Source organism: Somniosus microcephalus, chromosome 16 (assembly GCF_052327205.1).
Source record: "Somniosus microcephalus isolate GS21.2 chromosome 16, FLI_Smic_1.0, whole genome shotgun sequence".
NCBI classification, from domain to species: Eukaryota; Metazoa; Chordata; class Chondrichthyes; order Squaliformes; family Somniosidae; genus Somniosus; species Somniosus microcephalus.
Genome location: NC_141002.1, coordinates 17,788,703 through 17,812,277, shown reverse-complemented (window position 1 = coordinate 17,812,277; position 23,575 = coordinate 17,788,703). Strand labels below are relative to the sequence as shown.

At 50.4% G+C, this 23,575-nt stretch overlaps 1 protein-coding gene across 1 annotated transcript in view; it reads right to left on the bottom strand.

Annotated features, from left to right (window-relative positions):
• Positions 1 to 23,575, bottom strand: part of LOC147105995 (V-type proton ATPase 116 kDa subunit a 4-like) — a 111,459-nt gene that overhangs the window by 6,479 nt on the left and 81,405 nt on the right. The window contains exons 13-17 of the mRNA XM_086008620.1: positions 20,505 to 20,598; positions 19,971 to 20,089; positions 12,103 to 12,319; positions 6,725 to 6,832; positions 3,689 to 3,796 (exon numbers count right to left, since the gene is read on the bottom strand). Coding sequence (XP_085864746.1) covers positions 3,689 to 3,796; positions 6,725 to 6,832; positions 12,103 to 12,319; positions 19,971 to 20,089; positions 20,505 to 20,598 — 646 coding nt within the window. The remainder of the gene's footprint in view (positions 1 to 3,688; positions 3,797 to 6,724; positions 6,833 to 12,102; positions 12,320 to 19,970; positions 20,090 to 20,504; positions 20,599 to 23,575) is intronic.

Genomic DNA, 23,575 nt, shown 5'->3' with positions numbered 1-23,575 from the left:
TCCTCGATTCCGGGCCTGTGCTGAGTGAGCTGATGTCAGATGGGGAAGGGGTAAGAGAGTGCTGACAGCTTGTGCCAGGTCCAGTGAGGAAGGGATCCCAGCTGGGAGTTAGGGGGAGAGGGACACGCTGGGAGTCAGGAGGAGAGGGACACGCTGGGAGTTAGGAGGAGTGGGACACGCTGGGAGTCAGGAGGAGTGGGACACGCTGGGAGTCAGGAGGAGGGGGACACGCTGGGAGTCAGGAGGAGGGGGACACGCTGGGAGTCAGGAGGAGGGGGACACGCTGGGAGTTACGGGGAGAGGGACACGCTGGGAGTCAGGAGGAGGGGGACACGCTGGGAGTCAGGAGGAGGGGGACACGCTGGGAGTCAGGAGGAGGGGGACACGCTGGGAGTTACGGGGAGAGGGACACGCTGGGAGTTAGGAGGAGAGGGACACGCTGGGAGTCAGGAGGAGAGGGACACGCTGGGAGTCAGGAGGAGAGGGACACGCTGGGAGTTACGGGGAGAGGGACACGCTGGGAGTCAGGAGGAGGGGGACACGCTGGGAGTCAGGAGGAGGGGGACGCGCTGGGAGTCAGGAGGAGAGGGTCGCGCTGGGAGTCAGGAGGAGGGGGACACGCTGGGAGTTACGGGGAGGGGGACACGCTGGGAGTTACGGGGAGGGGGACACGCTGGGAGTCAGGAGGAGGGGGACACGCTGGGAGTCAGGAGGAGGGGGACACGCTGGGAGTCAGGAGGAGGGGGACACGCTGGGAGTTACGGGGAGAGGGACACGCTGGGAGTTAGGAGGAGAGGGACACGCTGGGAGTCAGGAGGAGAGGGACACGCTGGGAGTCAGGAGGAGAGGGACATGCTGGGAGTTACGGGGAGAGGGACACGCTGGGAGTCAGGAGGAGGGGGACACGCTGGGAGTCAGGAGGAGGGGGACGCGCTGGGAGTCAGGAGGAGAGGGTCGCGCTGGGAGTCAGGAGGAGGGGGACACGCTGGGAGTTACGGGGAGGGGGACACGCTGGGAGTTACGGGGAGGGGGACACGCTGGGAGTCAGGAGGAGGGGGACACGCTGGGAGTTACGGGGAGGGGGACACGCTGGGAGTCAGGAGGAGAGGGACACGCTGGGAGTCAGGAGGAGAGGGACATGCTGGGAGTTACGGGGAGAGGGACACGCTGGGAGTTAGGAGGAGAGGGACACGCTGGGAGTCAGGAGGAGAGGGACACGCTGGGAGTCAGGAGGAGAGGGACACGCTGGGAGTTAGGAGGAGAGGGACACGCTGGGAGTCAGGAGGAGGGGGACACGCTGGGAGTCAGGAGGAGAGGGACACGCTGGGAGTCAGGAGGAGGGGGACACGCTGGGAGTCGTGGGACACGCTGGGAGTTACGGGGAGAGGGACACGCTGGGAGTCGGGAGGAGAGGGACACGCTGGGAGTCGTGGGACACGCTGGGAGTTACGGGGAGAGGGACACGCTGGGAGTCAGGAGGAGGGGGACACGCTGGGAGTCAGGAGGAGAGGGACACGCTGGGAGTCAGGAGGAGAGCGACACGCTGGGAGTCAGGAGGAGGGGGACGCGCTGGGAGTCAGGAGGAGGGGGACGCGCTGGGAGTCAGGAGGAGAGGGACGCGCTGGGAGTCAGGAGGAGAGGGACGCGCTGGGAGTCAGGAGGAGGGGGACACGCTGGGAGTTACGGGGAGGGGGACACGCTGGGAGTCAGGAGGAGAGGGACACGCTGGGAGTCAGGAGGAGAGGGACATGCTGGGAGTTACGGGGAGAGGGACACGCTGGGAGTCAGGAGGAGAGGGACATGCTGGGAGTTACGGGGAGAGGGACACGCTGGGAGTTAGGAGGAGAGGGACACGCTGGGAGTCAGGAGGAGAGGGACACGCTGGGAGTCAGGAGGAGAGGGACACGCTGGGAGTCAGGAGGAGAGGGACACGCTGGGAGTCAGGAGGAGGGGGACACGCTGGGAGTCAGGGGGAGGGGGACACGCTGGGAGTTACGGGGAGGGGGACACGCTGGGAGTCAGGAGGAGTGGGACACGCTGGGAGTTACGGGGAGAGGGACACGCTGGGAGTCGGGAGGAGAGGGACACGCTGGGAGTCGTGGGACACGCTGGGAGTTACGGGGAGAGGGACACGCTGGGAGTCGGGAGGAGAGGGACACGCTGGGAGTCAGGAGGAGGGGGCACGCTGGGAGTTACGGGGAGAGGGACACGCTGGGAGTCAGGAGGAGGGGGACACGCTGGGAGTTACGGGGAGAGGGACACGCTGGGAGTCAGGAGGAGGGGGACACGCTGGGAGTCAGGAGGAGAGGGACACGCTGGGAGTCAGGAGGAGAGGGACACGCTGGGAGTCAGGAGGAGAGGGACACGCTGGGAGTCAGGAGGAGGGGGACACGCTGGGAGTCAGGAGGAGGGGGACACGCTGGGAGTCAGGAGGGGGACACGCTGGGAGTCAGGAGGAGGGGGACACGCTGGGAGTTAGGGGGAGTGGGACACGCTGGGAGTCGGGAGGAGGGGGACACGCTGGGAGTCGGGAGGAGGGGGACACGCTGGGAGTTAGGACAGGGACTAGGGCGAGAGTCAGGAGAGGGATCAGGGTGAGAGATCTGAGGTTGCTGGAAATTCAATGAATAACTAATGTCTCCACAAACTAAGGCACAAGTGGAAAAGCATCATTTAAACATTTTTTTTTTTTTTTTTAAAAACAGACTAATGATGTCTGCTTCATATTTTAGGAATGTCCTGACAGTGCCCTCAAAATCTGACTATTCCAAAACAGGATGCGTGCGTGTGAGAATGTGTGAGAGAGTGTGTGTGTGAGAGAGAGTGTGAGTGAGAGTGTGTGTGTGTGGGTGAGTGTGTGTGAGTGTGTGAGAGTGTGTGAGAGAGTGAGTGTGTGAGAGATAATGATTAACACACAGTCACCCAACCCCTACAGTTCAATGAATTTCCAAGCATGTTCCAAAAACATCCAATAAAACAGTATCCTTCTCCATTATGATTTTAATATAGTTGGTTTTGGTTTCTCGTTCTCACCATTACGACAGTTCCCAATTGTACGGACAGATTGCACATGCTTTACGAGGGGATGCCCCGTGCAGTGTTTTGGACAACAGACTCACTCTTCTGTAATGACATTCTTAGAACATAAGAACATAAGAAATAGGAGCAGGAGTAGGCCAATCGGCCCCTCGAGCCTGCTCCGCCATTCAATAAGATCATGGCTGATCTGATCCTAACCGCCAATCTACTATCACAGAACCATCTCCCGAATCGAACAGAATTAGACACACGAAATAGGAGCAGGATCAGGCTACACGGCCCCTGGGCCCGCTCCGCTACCCACAGGGCCATGTCCGATCCGAACCTAGACTCATGTCCAAATTCCTGCCCGCTCCCCATAACCCTTAATTCCCTTTACTTCTAGGAAATTGTCTATTTCTGTTTTAAATTTATGTAATGATGTAGCTTCTACAGCTTTTTGGGGCAGCATATTCCATGGACCTACCACCCTCTGAGTGAAGTAGTTCCTCCTCATCCTCAAATTCATTTTACCCACTGCATATATTTGAAAGAAAAATTGCGCCGCTGAACATTCAACCCAACCATGATACGTGCCTGTCTTTGACAGGTATTTGTTTAACATAGCAAGGCCGGTCTTAAATCCCTGGGCTAAATTTGCTGGACTTGCCTCTTCACCATGGTTGTCACCATGGTCACCAGTGCTCCTTTGTTGGGGTTGAATTGTGTCAGCCTCAACGTCAACTGTAGCATAGGTATTTACTGGTGCGGCCTCCAGCTAAAAAGAAAGAAAAGAGGTTCTTAAATTACGTTCACCCGAGATTCCACCTTTCAGAGTTGGTACTAGTGGGTACAGGTCTGTCACTGTAACACTGGGGTACAGTACTGGTGGGGACAGGTCTGTCACTGTATAACACTGGGATACAGTACTGGTGGGTACAGGTCTGTCACTGTATAACACTGGGGTACAGTACTGGTGGGTACAGGTCTGTCACTGTATAACACTGGGGTACAGTACTGGTGGGTACAGGTCTGTCACTGTATAACACTGGGGTACAGTACTGGTGGGGACAGGTCTGTCACTGTAGAACACTGGGGTACAGTACTGGTGGGTACAGGTCTGTCACTGTAGAACACTGGGGTACAGTACTGGTGGGTACAGGTCTCTCACACTGTATAACACTGGGGTACAGTACTGGTGGGGACAGGTCTGTCATTGTGTAACACTGGGGTACAGTACTGGTGGGGACAGGTCTCTCACACTGTGTAACACTGGGGTACAGTACTGGTGGGGACAGGTCTGTCACTGTGTAACGCTTGGGTACAGTACTGATGGGTACAGGTCTGTCACACTGTATAACACTGGGGTACAGTACTGGTGGGTACAGGTCTGTCCCTGTATAGTACTGGTGGGGACAGGTCTCTCACACTGTGTAACACTGGGGTACAGTACTGGTGGGGACAGGTCTGTCCCTGTATAGTACTGGTGGGGACAGGTCTCTCACACTGTGTAACACTGGGGTACAGTACTGGTGGGGACAGGTCTGTCACTGTGTAACACTGGGGTACAATAAGACAGTGTGTAAAAAGACCGAGAGCAAGGCCAGCAGGGACGGTAACAAGGAGGTTGGGAATGGTAACAAAGCCCATGGGAACTGCAGTAAGGCTGGGGAGGGTTTGGTCACAACAATCTTTCAAGAACAACTAACCTGCCAAAGATAAGAGCCGTGATTTTTTTTAAAAATCTTTGCAGCATCTACATTCCAGGTAGATAAGGCAAGATTTACTTAGGCCAATAATTCACTGTTACAATGGAGCGACTGAATATCAAACTGTGCAGGGATGGTTAATGAACCTTTAATTATTATTGTAAGTCTAAATATTCACATGCTGTACAGTACTGGAACTGATTGCAAAACTACAGATGTCAGCACAGATCACTGCTGCTCCAGAAACTACTTATAACAGCTCCGTACTGACATAGAATATTCATATTGTGACTTACTTTAATCTCACAGTAACAAGGTAGCCACCGTAGGGTTTAACACAGAGTCACAAAGTGGAAGGGGCTGTGTATCGAACAGTTTAGGTATGATCACTTATTCATTTAAAATGTACAGTACAGATTAGATTGTCATCTCAGCTCATCTGTGGCTGAAACCCTCATCCAGACTCAACTATTCAAATGCTCTTCTGGCTGGCTGCCTAACTTGAGCTTCTGCTGCCCGTGTCCTAATTCGCACCAAGTCCCGTTCACCCATCACCCCTGTTCTCGCTGACCTACATTGGCTCCCGGTCCAGCAACGCCTCGATTTTAAAATGCTCATCCTCGTGTTTATCCTGTGCCCCTCCATTGGCGGCCGTGCCTTCAGCTGTCTTGGCCCTAAGCTCTGGAATTCCCTCCCCAAACCTCTCCGTCTCTCTCTCCTCCTTTAAAATGATCCTTAAAACCCTGGGGCTTCCTAATGTCTTGTTTTTTGGTTCGGTGTCAATGTTTGTCTGATTACACTCCTGTGAAGCACCTCGAGACGTTTTACTATATTAAAAGGTGCTATATAAATGCAAGTTGTTGTTGTTGATGTAAAGTACCACAAACAAAATTTTAAAATCTGAAAGCTTCACTTGCTACTGTTTCTGTATCTCATTGTTAATGCTGGGTGATAAATGTAAGTGGGCCACTTCTGGTCAACAGATTCCTTGTATCTGCCCTTGTACAGTACATTAAGTTAGATCTGTAAATAACTAATAATAAATAGATCACAGTTCCTATCCCAGGCTGGACTACAAAAACATGCAGTGTTTAGGGGCTTAAAGGGTTAAATTGAGGATAGGTTGCATAAACTTGGCTTGTATTCCCTTTACTTTAGCCGGTTGAGGGGGTGATCTGATCAAGATATTTAAAATGATTATGGGATTCGATAGGGTAGATACAGAGAAACTATTTGGGCGAATCAAGAACAAGGGGGCACAATCTTAAAATTAGAGCCAGCCCATTCAGGGGTGAAATCAGGAAGCACTTTTCACACAAAGGGTAGCAGAAATCTGGACTCTCTCCCTCAAAAGTCTGTGGTTGCTGGAGGTCAATTAGACATTTCAAGACGGAGATCGATAGATTTTTGTTAGGTAAGGGTATCAAGGGACATGGAGCAAAGCCGGGTAAATGGAATTGAGGTGCAGATCAGCCCTGATCCAACAGGCTCGAGGGACTGAATGACCTACTCCTTCCTGTTCCTATGTTTACTGGCAGGCTTGTTCACATTGTTCGCAAACATTAGCTGTACCTTCAACAGCAAAGACAGCAGAGACTCGAGATGGGGACAAAGCAAAACATTTGTTACAATAAATGGCAGGAGCTGGAGGGTTTGGCAGAAAGAAGATGGGAGGATTTGGCAGCAAGGCTGATTGGACAGGCTAAGAGGTTAACAAAAAACAAACTTACTGCACTTTTAATGGGGGGGAAAAAAAATCACTGGATTGGGAGCACGTAGGAATAATTCTGAAGAATCAGGAAGGGAGTAACCGCACGGAAGTGTTTTTCTGAATCCCCAACAGCCAATGAAAGAAGACCACAAGTTGTGAGAAGATCAAGTATCCAGTGCACCCCGAATAGTCCATCCCATTTTAATTCCAGACACACACTTTGCTACGTTCAAATTGGCTCGCAGATGTAGATCTTATTGTAGGCAGTCTAGCAGGTTTATCTTACCCTTTGCTGAGCTCTCCTGTGATTTGATCGCAAAACGAAGGGTTTGAAGAAAAGCATCCAGGGGACTGCGATGAGTGCAGCAATCACCAGAAAACTCTGAATCTCTTGCTATAAAAATAGAAAGTTAATTTAACAAGTGTAGGAGTCTCTGCACTCCTAGCAAAGAATCTATAAACTCATTAGTAGTTAACAAACTGAGTTTAATGTACTGAAACTTTACAAAACAAGAAAATGCAGGAGAAGCTCTAAACAGGTCCATTCACTATCACTCCACACAAGGACTGGCTGGAAACGCCCTCTACCTCTGACGTCATGACGTCATGACGTCATCACGCTTCCCGCCGTTGGGGATGTCACATGACCCACGTGATGACGTCATCGCGTCAGATCGCGATTTTGTCGATCTAGCTCTGTTTAACCAGAGCCAACATTAAAAGGTAATAAACATGATTAAAGGCAATTATATAAGTCACTGTGAGAGTCTCTTAGTGGCTTTGCCACATACACCCCCCCCAAAATTGTCTTTAACGAGAAGAGTCAATCGCTGAGGAGGTCGGACAAGTCTGTTGGACCGACTCCTAAATTCCCGGAGGAGAAAACGCTGAGCAGGCGGCGAGCTGGCAGGTGACACGGCACTGTCAGGTGTGGTGGCGGCCGGCCGCAGCGCGGAGGCTGTGCCAGCTCGATCGGTCGTTCGAGGTCCAGGTGCGCAGGCTTAAGGCGATCGACAGAGATGTGAACAGGCTTGCCCCCGACGTCAATCACAAAACACTTGTCCCCTGCCTGCAAAACCTGGAAGGGCCCGGCATAAGGAGGTGCGAGTGGGGTACGATGGCCGTCTTGGTGCACAAAAACGAACTTGGCCTTCGACAACTCCCCCGGGACGTTGGACGAAGGCAAACCGTGCTGTGAGGTCGGAACTGGGCGGAAACAGCAGGCCGCATCCCGGTGGGTCTCTCTTTGCCTGGCCGCGGACCATGGTTGCGTAGGGGACGGCAGGAATTCACCTGGAACTCAAAGCGGTTGCCCGTAAACCATCTCCGCCGCCGACGACTGGAGATCATCCTTCAGCGCCGTGCGGAGTCCTAACATCACCCACGGCAGTTTGTCGACCCAGGATGCATCCAGAAGGCTGGCCCTGAGCGACGCCTTCAAGGAACGGTGGAACCGCTCGCACAAGCTGTTCGCTTGCGGGTGATAGGCCGTAGTGCGGTGGAGTTTAACGCCCAACATGGAAACCACCTCATTCCACAGTTCGGACGAAAATTGCGGCCCACGATCCGACGAAATATCCGCAGGGACACCAAAACGGGCTACCCATGATGAAACGAAAGCTCGAGCAACATCCGCAGAGGTGGTGGACGTCATGGGGACCACCTCCGGCCACCTCGTGGTGCGATCCACCGTTGTCAAAAGGTACGTAAAGCCCCGGGACGGTGGAAGCGGGCCCACTAAGTCAATGTGAATGTGATCAAATCGCCGCTCCGGAACCCCGAAGATGGCGAGCGGGGCCCTGACATGCCGCTGCACCTCGGCCCGTTGGCAAACAACACAAGTGTTCGCCCAGTCTCTGACGTCTTTGCGTATTCCCCTCCATACGAATTTGGAGACCAGCAGCTTTTGCGACGCCCGCACTCCAGGATGCGATAGGCCGTGTATGGCGTCGAAAACCGCTCGGCGCCATTTAGACGGAACGATCGGACGGGGTGCACCCAGCGAAACATCGCAGAGCAGAGTAGTACCTGCGGAATGGAACGGCACATCCCTCGGCTGGAACCGAACGAAAACCCTGGGTCTCCGGGCCGGCCGCTCGGTCAGCCGCCATCTGTGTGTATAGTCAATGCCCAATTGGACGGCCTGGACGGCGGCGCGGGATTGGCAATCGGCGACGACGTTGTCCTTACCGGCCACATGCCGGATGTCGGTGGTGAACTCCGATATGTACGTCAGCTACCGTTGCTGCCGAGCCGACCATGTTTCCGCAGACTTGGCCATTGCGAACGTCAATGGCTTGTGGTCAACAAACGCGATGAAGCGTCGCCCTTCGAGGAGGAAACGAAAATGGCGGATGGCCAAAAGCAATGTCAACAGCTCTCGGTCGAAAGTACTGTACCGGTGCTCATGCCGTTGTAGCTGGCGGCTAAAAAAGGCCAGAGATTGCCACGCGCCGTCGACCCACTGCTCCTGGACGGCCCCCACCGCGTAGTCTGATGCGTCCGTCGTGAGGGCGATGGTGGCTCCCAGCAGGGGGTGTGCTAGCATGGTCGCGTTGGCGAGCGCAGTCTTCATCTCCTCGAAGGCGCGATCCATGTCTTGCGACCATACCACTGGCTCCTTTCCCGTCGTGCCCCTGAGGGCCTCATAGAGCGGACGCATGAGCTGTGCTGCCCTGGGGATGAAACGATGATAGAAGTTCACCATCCCCAGGAACACCTGTAAGGCTTTCACGGATTTCGGTTTCAGGAACGCCGTGATCACCTCCACCTTGACTCAAAGTGGCATTGCCTCAGCTGGGGTTATGCTGTGTCCCAGGAAATCAAGTTGCGCTAGGCCGAAACGGCATTTGTCCGGGTTAACGATGAGGCCGTGCTGCTGAAGCCGTCGGAAAAGAACCCGAAGGTGCTCGAGGTGTTCCTCCTTGGAGGTGCTGGCAATCAGAATATCATCCAAATAAACAAATAAAAAATCAAGGTCCGCAGGACTGAATCCATGAGGTACTGAAACGCCTGCGCCGCATTTTTAAGCCCAAAGGGCATTCGTAGGAATTCAAAAAGTCCAAAGGGGGTAATGACCGCTGTCTTTTTGACATCTTGAGGGTGCACTGGCACCTGGTGGTAACCACAGATGAGGTCGACTTTCGAGAAGATGGACGTCCCCGCCAAATGGGCTGAGAAGTCCTGTATATGGGGAATGGGGTAACGGTCGGGCGTTGTTATCTCATTGAGGTGGCGATAATCACCACGGGGACGATGTGGAGCGGGGAGGACCAGGGGCTACTGGACCGACGGATGATCCCCATTTTCTCCATCACGGCGAACTCCGCCTTCGCCGCCGCTAGCTTGCTGGGCTCTAAACGTCGCGCCCTGGCGTAAACAGGAGAGCCGGTAGTCCAAATATGATGCTCCACCCGATGCTTGACGGTCGAAGCTGAAAAGGTGGGCTTCGTCAGCTCGGGGAACTCCTCGAGGAGACGGGCGAAATTGTCGGGCTGTGGCCGCGCACATGAAATCGTGTGTGACGCAGCCATGCTGCGCGCCCCTGAAATATCGTCGAGCGTGGCAGCGTGAACGAGGCGTCGATTTTTCACGTCCACCAACAGGCCGTTGGCACCCAAAAAGTCAGCACCCAACAGGGCCTGCGAGATTTGAGCGGTGACGAAATTCCAGGTGAAAAACTGTCCACCGAAACATACTTGGACGAGCCGCTTTCCGCAAGTACGGATCGAACCCCCGTTAGCCCCTTGCAGAGGGGGACCCCGTCCGCCGGACCGAAGGTCGATGACCGAGGCGGGAAGTATGCTGCATTGCGCCCGTGTCGCATAGAAAATGACGGCCCGAGATGGAGTCGGTTAAGTAGGTGAGATTCCCGGAAGCGCCGATCGCCATCGTGGCCGCGGGGGAAGTACCGGGACCGGCGTGCTTGACTCGCGGTGGTCTATTCGACGGTCTGGTAACGAAACTGCACGGAGGGCGGCAGCATATGGCCTTCGGGCTGAAACGAGCACGATAGTAACAGTAACCAGTCATCGGAGGCGCCGAGGTCGGAGCCGGGGCCGGGCTCCTCGTGGCGGGGCGTTGCGCGATGGCGCAGAATGGTTGATGGACTGCGTAAATCTTATCCGCCTCTTCGGCGAGCGCGACGCAGTCTGCGGTCTCTGCTCGGGCGAGGGCTGCCTGGACTTGCTCGGGGAGCTGAGTAAGGAACAGCTCACGAAACAAAAAGCACTGGGGCTCGGACCCCAGGAGAGTCAGCATGTGGCTCATTAGCTCCGAGGGTTTGGAGTCCCCTAATCCTGGGCGCATCAGTAAACGGCGAGCGCGCTCCGCTTTTTTAAGACCAAATACCTGCAGCAATCGTGTCTTGATGGTGACATACTTGTCAGCATTCGGGGGACTCTCCAGAAGGCTGATGATTCTCGACGCCGTCGAGCTCTCGAGGGCGGAGACCACGTGGAGATATCTGGTCTGGTCCTGTACAATGTTGCAGAGTTCAAATTGTGTCTCGGCTTGCACAAACCAAGAGGCCGCCTGTTGTTCCCAGAATTGGGGGAGCTTCAAGCCAACTGCATTGGCCTCCATTCCTGGCCCGTGTTCTGCATTCACCGCGAAAAACGATCGCGAGGATTCGGGGTCACCAATGTAGGAGTCTCTGCACTCCTAGCAAAGAATCTATAAACTCACTAGTAGTTAACAAACTGAGTTTAATGTACTGAAACTTTACAAAACAAGAAAATGCAGGAGAAGCTCTAAACAGGTCTATTCACTGTCACTCCACACGAGGACTGGCTGGAAACGCCCTCTACCTCTGACGTCATGACGTTTCCCGCCGTTGGGGACGTCACATGACCCACGTGATGACGTCATCGCGTCAGATCGCGATTTTGTCGATCTAGCTCTGTTTAACCAGAGCCAACATTAAAAGGTAATAAACCTGATTAAAGGCAATTGTACAAGTCACTGTGAGAGTCTCTTAGTGGCTTTGCCACACAAGATATATTGAACTTCCATTCACTGCCCCTTGCACCGTGGGTTGGTAACAGTGAACAGTATTTGAATGTCCTGTCAACCACCCGAAGGAACATGCTTACATCTTGTTTCTCTGCTGATCTCTTCTGGGAGGGGGGCGTGGACTCCACGTTGGGGTTCAGACCGCAGGACAGCAGTAACCCTCAGGTATCTAAAAGAATCAGCCATTCCTCGCCGTGTGAGCCCAGACAGTGAGTGTTGATAGGCTATTCTACCGTGGGGGCATCACAGCTGATTCTAATTCTCACCCAAATACTTGCTGCAGGAATCACTGGATCACGATCTGAAGCAGAAATGCTGGCTACTGATTTTTTTTCTCCCCCTTTCGCAGCCCAGGCAGATTGTGGCTCCCAAACTGCTAATGAAACACAGGCCTAGACGCGAACATCAGGCTGTAGGCCTATTCTAGCACTGAGCAGCGGCTTTCCGAAATAGCCATTGGCGTCAGATTTTCGTGCTCACAAAATGGCCTGTGCCAGCATTAGCGTGACAAACCCATCCAAAGCATCGGTAGACTTTTGTGGTACGTTCAGGGTGGCTATGGATTATAGGGAAACCTTGTCTGCTGTGTGGCTAGGAATTTAACTTTATCAAAAATATTTTAACAACACAGGTAGAAAACAAGAGACTTGCCTGATGGGCGTACAAGTCTACACTGGAGGGATCATTGTAAGCGAATAGAAACATGTTGATGAAGTGGATTAGAATACTGGGGGCCATCTGAGAGATCTCGACGTGGTAAAAACACCACTTAAAAATAACCATGAAGACCAGGTAACCGAATAAACACAAGATGAAGATCATCTCGGGTATGAACTGAAGGATTATGTTGACCTTGCTCTTAAAGTATCTGTAAAACAGAGAAAAATATGGTAGGACATGAATTATGAACAAATTGGGCCCTTAAAAGGCAGGAATAAGCTTTTGTCTCATTAGTAATTGATGTGCAAAGAAAGACTTGCATTTAAATCATATCTTTTACAACCTCAGGATGGCCCACTGGGCTTTACAGCCAATGAAGTACTTTGGAAATGTAGTAACTGCTGTAATGTAGGGAAATGTGGCAGCCAATTTGTACACAGCAAGGTTCCACAAACAGCAATTGATAATGGCCAAATAATCTCTTAGTGATATTAGTTGAGGGATATATATTGTCCAGGAGACATAGAAACATAGAAACATAGAGCAGGAGTAGGCCATTCGGCCCTTCGAGCCTGCTCCGCCATTCAACGAGATCATGGCTGATCATCCAAACCCTAGCACCCGGTCCCTACACCGACAGCCATCCCACCCAAGCCCTATCCCCATAACCCCGTAACCCCACATATTTAATCCCCCCTAACACTAAGGGCCAATTTTTATCATAGCCAATCAACCTAACCCGCACATCTTTGGACTGTGGGAGGAAACCGGAGCACCCGGAGGAAACCCACGCAAACACGGGGAGAATGTGCAAACTCCACACAGACAGTCACCCGAGGCCGGATTTGAACCCGGGTCCCTGGCGCTGTGAGGCAACAGTGCTAACCACTATGCCACCGTGCTGCCCAGGGAGAGCTCCCCTGCTCTTCTTCAAAAATAGTGCCATGGGATCTTTTACATTCGCCCAAGAGGATGGACGGGGTGCTGAGGGAGTGCTGCACTGTCAAGAGTTGCCACCTTTCAGATGAGACATTAAGCAGAGGCCCTGTCTGCCCTCTCAGGTGGACGTAAAAGATCCCACGGCACTATTTGAAGAGGAGCAGGGCGAGTTCTGCCTGGTGTCCTGGCCAATATTTATCTCCCTTCAACATATATTGATGCAGCTCCTCTTTAAGGGTCAATTAACCCCAAGCCAATCACCTTCGCTGGGAATCTGTACCAAAGGTTCACCATCCTGCAGGGAGAAACGGTTGGTGAATTTGGTACTCATGTCTTCTAATCCTATGCTCAACGTCCCAGTTAAATCGTTTGCTTGCCTCAACCTGGGGCTATTTTTGTTAGAACAGAGGAGGTTATGGAGTGATTTGATAGAGGTGTTTAAAATTATGAAGGGACGAGACAGGTAGAAATCGACTTCTTCCAGTGATTGGGGGTTCGAGAACAGGGTGACATCGATATAAACTCAAATGTAAGAGATTTATGACAGAGAGCAAGAGAAACTTTTTTTTTTTTTTTACACAGAGGGTTGTGTGTGAACCCTCTGAGCTGAGAGGCTCAGCTCATCTGCTGCTGAAACCCTCATCCCTGCCTTTGTCACCTCCAGACTCGACTATTCCAACGCTCTCCTGGCTGGCCTCGCATCTTGCACCCTCCATAAACTAGAGCTCATCCAAAACTCTGCTGCCCGTGTCCTAAATCGCATCAAATCCCATTCACCCATCACCCCTGCGCTCGCTGACCAACATTGGCTCCCAGTTCGTCAACACCCCAATTTTAAAATTCTCATCCTTGTTTTCAGATCTCTCCATGGCCTCATCCCTCCCCAATTCTGTAACCTCTTCCAGCCCTACAACCCTCCGAGATCTCTGCATTCCTCTGACTCTGACCTCTAGTGCATCCCTGATTTTAATTGCTCTACCACTGGTGGCAGTGGCTTCAGCTGCCTAGGCCCTCAGCTCTGGGGTTCCCTTCCTAAACCTCTCTGCTTCTCTACCTCCCTCTCTCTATTTTTACGACACTCTTTAAAACCTACCTCTTTGACCAAGCTTTTGGTCACCTGTCCTGATATCTCATTATGTGACTCAGTGCCAAATTCTGTTTGATAACGCTCCTGTGAAGTGCCTTGGAACATTTTACGACGTTAAAGGTGCTATATAAACACAAATTGTTGTTGTGAGGCTGCGGAGTGCACGTTCAGAGTTAATGATTGAAGCAGAGACAACGTCAACTTATAAGAGTAGATTAGATCGGTGGTTGAAGGAAAGGGGAGTAAAGGGGTATGGGAACAGGGCGGTAACATGGAATTAGGTCTCACCGCTCGTGTGGAGGATAAAATCCAGCATGGATTGGCTGGGCTGAGCGGCCTGTTTCAGTGTTGTGGTTTATGTAGTATTTTGCTATACGTTTAATTATTTTAATGAATGGGAGCACTTTTTTTTTTTTTTTAAACCAAATAAAAAGGAAAATTGTTTCCAATGTAAAGATAAAAATGGCTGGCTTCATTTTTTACAGTAACAGACTACAGTAGCTGGTTTTCTAATCAGGATTCTCTAATGCACTTTACTATAGGGTGACCGTACATCCCGGTTTTCCAGGGACAGTCCCTGGATGAGGTACTTTGGCCCCCGGGTAAACAATGGCCCCGCAAGAGTCGCCGGTTCACGAAACTCGTCCCCAAATACCCTAGTTGCCATTTTATTGGAATAAGACAGGTAACATTGAGGGTGCGTTAAAGCGCAGAGTGGAAGGGTTTTAGTGTCTGCCTCTGTAACTAGGCAGACAGGGCTCGGTACCTCAGTCTCACTCCGCCCTATGAGAGCAGTGTCTGTCTGAGGCTAAACGTGTGTGTGTATAGAAAGGGCTGTCTTTATGACAAAGGATAGCGGAACTGCTGCTCCCCATTTCCATTATAATAATGCCATAGGCAAGCAGCATTGTAACCCCCACCCTCAATCACCTCCGTGCCAGGGAGGCCCCCCTCTTCTCCAGTGTGTGACAGGTGGGCCCTCTCCCCTCACTGTGCTGGGGTGAGCCCCCTCCTCACTAATCGGTTTATAACAGGAGGACCCTCTCCCCTCACTGTGTCAGGGTGATCCCCCTCCTCACTGATCGGTTTATAACAGGAGGGCCCTCTCCCCTCACTGTGCTGGGGTGATCCCCCTCCTCACTAATCGGTTTATAACAGGAGGGCCCTCTCCCCTCACTGTGTCGGGTTGGCCCCCTCCTCACTAATCGGTTTATAACAGGAGGGCCCTCTCCCCTCACTGTGTCGGGTTGGCCCCCTCCTCACTAATCGGTTTATAACAGGAGGGCCCTCTCCCCTCACTGTGTCGGGTTGGCCCCCTCCTCACTAATCGGTTTATAACAGGAGGGCCCTCTCCCCTCACTGTGTCGGGGTGATCCCCCTCCTCACTAATCGGTTTATAACAGGAGGGCCCTCTCCCCTCACTGTGCTGGGGTGATCCCCCTCCTCACTAATCGGTTTATAACAGGAGGGCCCTCTCCCCTCACTGTGCTGGGGTGAGCCCCCTCCTCACTAATCGGTTTATAACAGGAGGGCCCTCTCCCCTCACTGTGTCGGGTTGGCCCCCTCCTCACTAATCGGTTTATAACAGGAGGGCCCTCTCCCCTCACTGTGTCGGGTTGGCCCCCTCCTCACTAATCGGTTTATAACAGGAGGGCCCTCTCCCCTCACTGTGTCGGGTTGGCCCCCTCCTCACTAATCGGTTTATAACAGGAGGGCCCTCTCCCCTCACTGTGTCGGGTTGGCCCCCTCCTCACTAATCGGTTTATAACAGGAGGGCCCTCTCCCCTCACTGTGTCGGGGTGATCCCCCTCCTCACTAATCGGTTTATAACAGGAGGGCCCTCTCCCCTCACTGTGCTGGGGTGATCCCCCTCCTCACTAATCGGTTTATAACAGGAGGGCCCTCTCCCCTCACTGTGCTGGGGTGAGCCCCCTCCTCACTAATCGGTTTATAACAGGAGGGCCCTCTCCCCTCACTGTGTCGGGTTGGCCCCCTCCTCACTAATCGGTTTATAACAGGAGGGCCCTCTCCCCTCACTGTGTCGGGTTGGCCCCCTCCTCACTAATCGGTTTATAACAGGAGGGCCCTCTCCCCTCACTGTGTCGGGGTGGCCCCCTCCTCACTAATCGGTTTTCACGAAGGTGACCCACTCGGGCAATAAATGACATGGGCAGTGATGTGAAGAGAGAGATTTTCTGAATGGGCCATACAGACAGTGGATACGAAACACTGACGGTGTTATTGTATTATTTATAAACGGTGTCTGAATGCGCTTCAATACTGTGACGTCACATCCGCGGTAATTATATTCACGTTTGTTTACCATTTGCAGTGTATCTGTAGCAACTCTTGAAATATAGGCTGCTAAAAAATAATTGCCTCGCTACGCTGTGCAACCTACATTTTCTATCCTGGCTACTTTGCTGTGCTCCCACCCTGTGCGTCCCCGGATCCGGTTTAGAAAGTATGGTCACTCTATTTTACAAGGCCTTCGTGCGACACATGAAGTCTCAGATATTCGTTCATTTGTTTAGAACACAGCGACACCTCCTGGCCTCCTGATGCACTACTGCAAAGACGACCAATTGAAATGAAACTCTCCAGCCTGCTATTGAAAGCGGTCATTGTAAAATATTGGGGGGGGTGAGGAGTTCAATTCTGTACTACCCGGGTTCTCAAATGGTTGAAATGTCTACAGAGCTAGATAAATAAAGTGGATCCTTTTATTCTGTGCTTATTCCTAGTTCACAGAAGCAGAGTGAGCGCTTTTTAGTGCAGCATTAATATCTGCGTAACTATCTGAAAGCAGTTCTCCAAGGCCAACGCCGGAGTACAGACCATCAGTGCTTCGTGGGTGCAGTCCAGAAGCAGAAGAACATAGCAACTCAATCTTTTTTCCCCCAAAATCATTTTGAGCAAACTGATGATTCTTCTTTGCCTAAATGACTGAAATGCAATCAGCATGTTTGAAACAAGAGAAGACTTGGATATCTACAGCGCCTTTCACAACTTCAGGACGTCCCAAAGCGCTTTACCGCCAATGAAGTGTGGTCACTGATGTGATGTAGGAAATGCAGTGACCAATTTGCACGCAGCAAGCTCCCACAAACAGCAATGTGATGATGCCCAGATAATGTGTTTTTAGTGATGTTGGTTGGGGGAATAAAGATTGGCCAGGGTGAACTCCCCAGCTCTTTTTCAAAATAGTGCCATGCAATCTTTTACATCCACCCGAGAGGGCAGACAGGACCTCAGTTTAACATCTCATCTGAAAGACGGCACCTCTTGACAGTGCAGCACCCCCTCGGTACTGCACTGGCGTGCCAGCCTGCATTTTGTGGTCAATTCTCTGGAGTGCGACTTGAACCCACAACCTGACTCAGAGACAAGAGCGCTACCAACTGAGCCAAGGAGTCACAATTGATAAATTGGTTTGAGCCAATCAAGTGCAAGGAACTTAATTAAAATGGAACAAGTTTGAAAAATGGCCAATCAGTTGTCAGTGTGGCCCAGAAATTTGCCCAATGCATGCCTGGATGAGGGGTGCAGAGTTCTGGGCCTATTAATCCTCAGCCTCTGCGGCACAGACTCTGCTGGAGTATGTGGGGTCAGTGGGAGGGCACCTCACCTGTGTTCCCGAATGTGCCTATGCCACTACCGGTCCATCCTGGGTGCCCACTAACCCCACGCCGCCTGAAATTTTGGGGGGGGGTGGGTGGAAAGGATGGGGGGTGCTGGTTGCCTAGGGCCTCCCCCACTAGAGAAATATTTTTCCTCCACCTTTGGCACCCTTACCATAAGAACATAAGAAATAGGAGCAGGAGTAGGCCATTCGGTCCTTCGAGCCTGCTCCGCCATTCAATGAGATCATGGCTGATCTTCTGCCTCAATTCCATTCACCGACCCTATCGCCATATCCCTTGATGCCCTTACTAGTCAGAAATCTATCGACTTCTGTTTTGAATATACCCAATGACTGAGCCTCCACCGCCTTCTGGGGTAGAGAATTCCAAAGATTCACCACTCTCTGTGTGAAGAAATTTCTTCTCATCTCAGTCCTGTATGGCCTACCCTTTACCCTGAGGCTGTGGCCCCTGGTTCTAGACTCCCCAGCCAAGGGAAACATTCTTCCAGCATCCACCCTATCAAGCCATGTAATAAATTTGTATGCTTCAATGAGATCCCCTCTCATTCTTCTGAATTCAAAAGAATACAGGCCTAGTTTACTCAATCTATAATCACGGCTGTAATGTAGGAAATGCAGCAGCCAATTAGCGCACAGCAAGCTCCCACAAACAGCAATGAGAAAACAACCAGATTAGCTGTTTTGATGCTGTTGGTTGAAGGATAAATATTGGCCAGGACACCGGGAGAACTTTGCATATAGTTCCTTATGTCCATTGGAGAGGCAGATAGTTTTAAGTTTAACGTCTGATCCGAAAGACAGCATCTCCGACAGTGCAGCACTGGCTCAGTTCTGCAATGAAGTGTCATCTTAGTTATCTCATGAACCTTCGTTGCACTCCCTCTATGGCAAGTATATCCTTCCTTAGGTAAGGAGACCAAAATTGTACACAGAACTCCAGGCGTGGTCTCATCAAGACCCTATATAATTGGAGTAAGACTTCTTTACTGCTGTACTCAAATCCTCTTGTAATGAAGGCCAGCATACCATTTGCCTTCCTAATGGTTTGCTGCACCTGCACATTCACTTTCAGTGACTCGTGTACAAGGACACCCAGGATCATTTGAGCATCTGCATTCCCCAATCTTTCACTATTTAGGAAATACTCTGCCTTTCTGTTTTTCTACCAAAGTGGATAACTTCACATTTATCCACATTATAATCCATCTGCCATGTTCTCGCCCACTCACTGAGCCTGTCGAGATCCCCTTGAAGCCTCTTCACATCCTCTTCGCAACTGACACTGCCACCTAGCTTTGTGTCATCAACAAATTTGGAAATGTTACATTTAGTCCCTTCATCCAAATCATTGATATAGATTGTGAATAGCTGAGGCCCAAGCACCGATCCTTGCGGTACCCCACTAATCACAGCCTGCCATCCTGAAAAAGACCCGTTTATCCCTACTCTTTGTTTTCTGTCTGTTAACCAATTCTCAATCCATGCTAGTATATTACCCCCAATTCCATGTGCCCTAATTTTGTTCACCAACCTCTTGTGGAAATGGAAACTCCCAGTGTAGGGAACTTTCCTCCCCCAAACCCTTTGGTTCACTAGTCTTAGGAGGAGAGGGCGGAGTCTTTGCTCCTGACAAGGATAACCAGGAATGTCGCAGCCTATTTCTAGACCGTGGCTACTGGAGCTACAGCAGGAGTCCACCAGAACAGCTGAGTAAATGGGGCCCACTTGGCGTCAGCTGTGGTTCTTTGGTAGCACTCTCGCCTCGGAGTCAGAAGGTCATGGGTTCAAGCCCCATTCTGGAAACGAGCACAAAATCTAAGATGACACTTCATTGCAGAACTGAGCCAGTGCTGCACTGTCGGAGATGCTGTCTTTCGGATCAGACGTTAAACTTAAAACTATCTACCTCTCCAATGGACACAAGGAACTATATGCAAAGTTCTCCCGGTGTCCTGGCCAATATTTATCCTTCAACCAACAGCATCAAAACAGCTAATCTGGTTGTTTTCTCATTGCTGTTTGTGGGAGCTTGCTGTGCGCTAATTGGCTGCTGCATTTCCTACATTACAGCCGTGATTATACTTCAAAAGTACTTCATTGGCTGTAAAGTGCTTTGGGACGTCCTATGGTCATCTATATAAATGCCTGTTTATATAAATAAGCCAAGAATCGATCGCTTGTACTTACATGTGATTGAAAAGGCTGATGACGACACCGAAGATCATTTGTGTAACACCGAGGATGACCGACATCTTCATCTTATAAGAGTTGAGGAAGGTTAGCTTGTTTGACGCAATGTTCCAAATCTTTGAATTAACAAAGAAGTTCTATTAGGAGGTGTTGGAGTGAGGCCAAATGCAATTCAGAATTTGGGGATATAAATTAACATCAGTGATGTTACTGTGCAAATTTTCGAGTGCGCTGCACTAAATTCCTTTCTCCGCAATTTTAACAGAAACGTGAACTCCTCGACAATAATCATATGCCTCACCCCTATACTGCCCCCTGTCTGGTTATGGACTGATCATTAGCCCATTCTTAGGCCTTTAATAATTTTAGTTCAAACTGTGTGCCGAAGGTCCCAAATTCATCGGTTCTGGTGCTGATTTGGTAATTTGGCTAAGAAAAACCACGTGAGAAAAAGATGACTTCCAGCGGCACAGAACACCTTTCCGCGATCGATGTTGGAAAGCCTGGAGTAGGTATTGTAATATGTCTCACCGGATCAATGCCAAATGGGTACGGATTTCCAGAGAATACTCCCGGCACTGCTGGATCTAACTGTAGCAACAGACTGTTTTCAAGAAGTTGGTGACTGCAGAAAAAGATAAACAAAAGTATACATTTTTGCAGTGGGTGACAGACAAAAGCAATCACTGTCAAACATAGCAGGGGCATAGCATGGCCTTGGAAAAGGTCTAGAGGAGGGCCACTGAATTGATACCTACAGCAGCAACTTGTATTTGTATAGCGCCTTTAATGCAGAAAAATGCCCCAAAGAGCTGCACACTGGCAAAATCCAAAAATGGACGCCGATCCATGGGAGGAGATATTGGGAAAGGGGTCAATGGCTCGGTCAGAGAGGTGGGATTTAAGGAGGGAGAGAGAGAGGTGGAGGCAGAAGGGTTTAAGGAGGGAATTCCAGAATGTGGGGCCTAGGGGTTGAAGGCACGGCCACCGGGGAGAGGGGGGGGGGGGCAATGCACAAGAGGCCAAAGTCAGAGGAATGGAGTGTTCAGTGTGGGTTGTAGGGCTTTAGGAGGTTGGAGAGTAGCAAGGCAGTGGAGGGATTTAAACACGAGGATGAGAATGTTATATTTGTGGCATTGGGTAACCCTAGTTTACGAGCCCTGAATTATTAGGACAGGCTTAGGGAACTGGGGCCTTTTGCTCTGGAAAAATCATAGGCCAAGGGGATACGATTGAGATTTTTAAAATAATGAAGGTATTAACGAAGGGATAACTTTCCCTAATGGACAGGTTGCTTGTGGTATACAAGTCTACGCTGAGTAATGAGGCTACAGTTGTCTTCAACAACCCTAGGGTGGAGAGATGAAAACTTAGCCAGGTTTCCTGCTCCAGATTGCTATTCAGTGACTCCTCCTGAGAGTATGTGGAGATTAGGCAATGGTTTGGGCGTGGGCTGTAATGACCCCTATGGTTGAATAGCCTGCAAACTGTCCAAGCTCATATAAAAGACTGGTCACTTGGGTACAGTATCAGAGAGCTCACAATGCCTGTGGACCATATCTGAGCACTTTCAGGAGAGAAAGATAGGAAGAAAGTATTTGTGGTCTGGACAGCACTTCAGATATGAAAGTGGCAGAGTACATGGCTTCCGCTACTCAGCCTTGTTAAACACAGAAACAAGCCACTCCGCAGTATCACTCCAGAAATGGTCAGATGTAAACAGCACACTGAAGGGAGTATGCTGGCACCACCAGTCACACCCACTGCCTAGCAATGGAGAGACCAGGCTGATGGCATTGACTGGGATATTAATGGAGTTTAGTCAGCTCTTCTGAGCATTTTCTATTCTTAAGTTGGGGTACAACCAATCAACAAGTGATACTGAAAGTTTTACTTGAGATAGTTTGGAATCTGTAGGAGGAGATTGGATCATCAACTGCTTCTAAGAGAGCTTCATATCCTACAAAGCTAGAAATCACGTTCAGCATTTGAATATCATCAACAGAAGGACTAAGGAATTGAATTTCCATGGAATTTATCTCGATCGTCTTCAGTGGAAGAGCCACAGGCACCTTGGAGAAATGGCATAAAAACTATTCTTGGCGATCTTCCGCTCAAGTTACAGTGGACCATTGGAAGAACATAAGACCATAAGAAATAGGAGCAGGAGTCGGCCATTTGGCCCATCGAGCCTGCTCTGCCATTCAATAAGATCATGGCTGATCGTCTATCTCAACTCCACTTTCCTGCACTATCCCCGTATCCCTATATTCCCTTATGATCCAAAAATCTATCGCTCTCTGTCTTGAATATACTCAATGACTGAGCCTCCACAGCCCTCTGGTGTAGAGAATTTAAAGATTCACCACCCTCTGAGTGAAGAAATTTCTCCTCATCTCAGTCCTAAATGGCCAACCCCTTATTCTGAGACTGTGACCCCTGGTTCTGGACTCCCCCAGCCAGGGGAAACATCCTCCCTGCATCTACCCTGTCAAGCCCTGTAAGAAATTTGTATGTTTCAATGAGATCACCTCTCATTCTTCTAAACTCAGAGAATATAGGCCTAGTCTTCTCAATCTCTCCTCATAGGACAATCCCCCCCATCCCAGGAATCAGTCTGGTGAACCTTTGTTACACTCCCTCTATGGTAAGTATATCCTTCCTTAGGTAAGGAGACCAATAATGTAAACAATACTTCAGGTGTGGTCTCACCAGGGTCCTATATAATTGCAGTAAGACGTATTTACTCTTATACTCAAATCCTCTTGTAATAAAGGCCAACATACCATTTGCTTTCCTAATTGCTTGCTGTACCTGCATGTTAACTTTCAGTGATTCATGTACAAGGACACCCAGGTCCCCCTGAACACCAACATTTCCCAATCTCTCACCATTTAAAAAATACTCTGCTTTTCTATTTTTCCTACCATAGTGGATAACTTCACATTTCTCCACATTATATTCCATTTGTCATGTTCTTGCCCACTCATTTAGCCTGTCTATATCCCCTTGAAGCCTTCTTGCATCCTCCTCACAACTTGCATTCCCACCCAGCTTTGCATTATCAGCAAACTTGGATATATTACATTTGGTCCCATTGTGAATAGCTGAGGCCCAAGCACTGATCCTTGCAGTACCCCACTATTTACAGCCTGCCAGCCCGAAAATGACCCATTTATTCCTACTCTCTGTTTTCTGTCCGTTAATCAATCCTCAATCCCGTGAGCCTTAATTTTGTTTAATAACCTCTTGTGTGGCACCTTATCGAATGCCTTCTGAAAATCCAAATACACCACATCCACTGGTTCCTCCTTATCTATTCTGCTAGTTACAACCTCAAAAAACTGACAGATTCGTCAAACACGATTTCCCTTTCAGAAGTCAGTGTTGACTCTGCCCAATCCTATTATTATTTTCTAAGTGCCCTGTTACCACATCCTTAATAATAGATTCTAGCATTTTCCCTACTCCTGATGTCAAGCTAACAAGTCTGTAGTTCCCCGTTTTCTCTCTTCCTCCTTTCTTTAATAGTGGGATTACATTTGCTACCTTCCAATCCGCGGGAACCATTCTAGAATCTATGGAATTTTGGAAAATGACAA